The 1,023-nt window shown below is 43.3% G+C and overlaps 1 protein-coding gene across 1 annotated transcript in view; it reads right to left on the reverse strand.

Moving 5' to 3' along the window:
• The window catches only part of LOC106814303 (chitinase-3-like protein 2), an 8,938-nt gene extending 8,414 nt beyond the window's left edge, over nt 1-524 (reverse strand). Inside the window, exon 1 of the mRNA XM_014818604.1 lies at nt 390-524. Coding sequence (XP_014674090.1) covers nt 390-477 — 88 coding nt within the window. The 5' untranslated portion in view covers nt 478-524. The remainder of the gene's footprint in view (nt 1-389) is intronic.
• Between the last annotated feature and the right edge of the window lie 499 nt (nt 525-1,023).

Raw genomic sequence — 1,023 nt, forward strand, 5'->3', positions numbered from 1 at the left:
TGTAACCCTACATCAGTAGGCCTACACATCATTATCAGTGTAACACTACATCAGTAGGCCTACACATCATTATCAGTGTAACACTACATCAGTAGGCCTACACATCATTATCAGTGTAACACTACATCAGTATACTTCATCCACGTGGCGACTATATGTATCGACATTCTAACATACTCTTTCCATCATTCTTCACAGCGGGTAGATTTATTCGATGAAGCCATTCAAGACGACGAAGTCAATGATTATTCCACACGGGTATAGCACACGCGTGTAGGCATGTACGTCATATTGTTTACTAAGTGTACGCACACCGCAGCTATAAGCTCATTAATCACAGAAGGATAACGACGCGTAAATGTTACGAGAGAGTTTGCACAGCTGCTCACCAGGTGTCTCTGGCAGCGAGCGGCCGTTTGCAGAAAGAAGAGCCGCTGGTAGAATGAGGATCATGAACCACGTCCTGTAATCTTCCATCGTGTATAGGTGTGAACGAGCGAGTCGCGGCTGTCGTAGAACTAATGAAATACTGAAAGACGTTTTACAGCCTTAGTGCCATAAATATATAGCTCGTCGGTAATATTGAAAAGGCGTGATGTCGTTAAAAATACCTTAGGGGTACAATAATTATAGCATATAAACCGAGCTGTACTAAAATGCTTAAATGTCTTACCGATATCAACTATAGAGGACCGGTCATACTTGAACTGGAAGTATTATATGTACTGCTATTATAATACGTGTTCACCGTACCAAATTTCTGCGTCTATAAACGGTGATTATTGACTCGTAGGTCAGATGATTGGTCGAGAAATTTATCTGAAATGTTTGACGCAGGCTAACGGATAGACAGACCGAACAAGATGTACGGACAGACGGAAGACAGACGGGTCGACAGAAAGACTAACTGATAGACAGACAGACGGATGGGCGGGCGGACGGACAAACTAATGAATGGATGACTGGGTGGGCGGATGGACAAATAAATGTACAGGCGGGAGAAACGGCGGACAGACTAACTAA

This window comes from Priapulus caudatus, unplaced genomic scaffold, assembly GCF_000485595.1.
Source record: "Priapulus caudatus unplaced genomic scaffold, Priapulus_caudatus-5.0.1 Scaffold902, whole genome shotgun sequence".
Taxonomy (NCBI): Eukaryota; Metazoa; Priapulida; class Priapulimorpha; order Priapulimorphida; family Priapulidae; genus Priapulus; species Priapulus caudatus.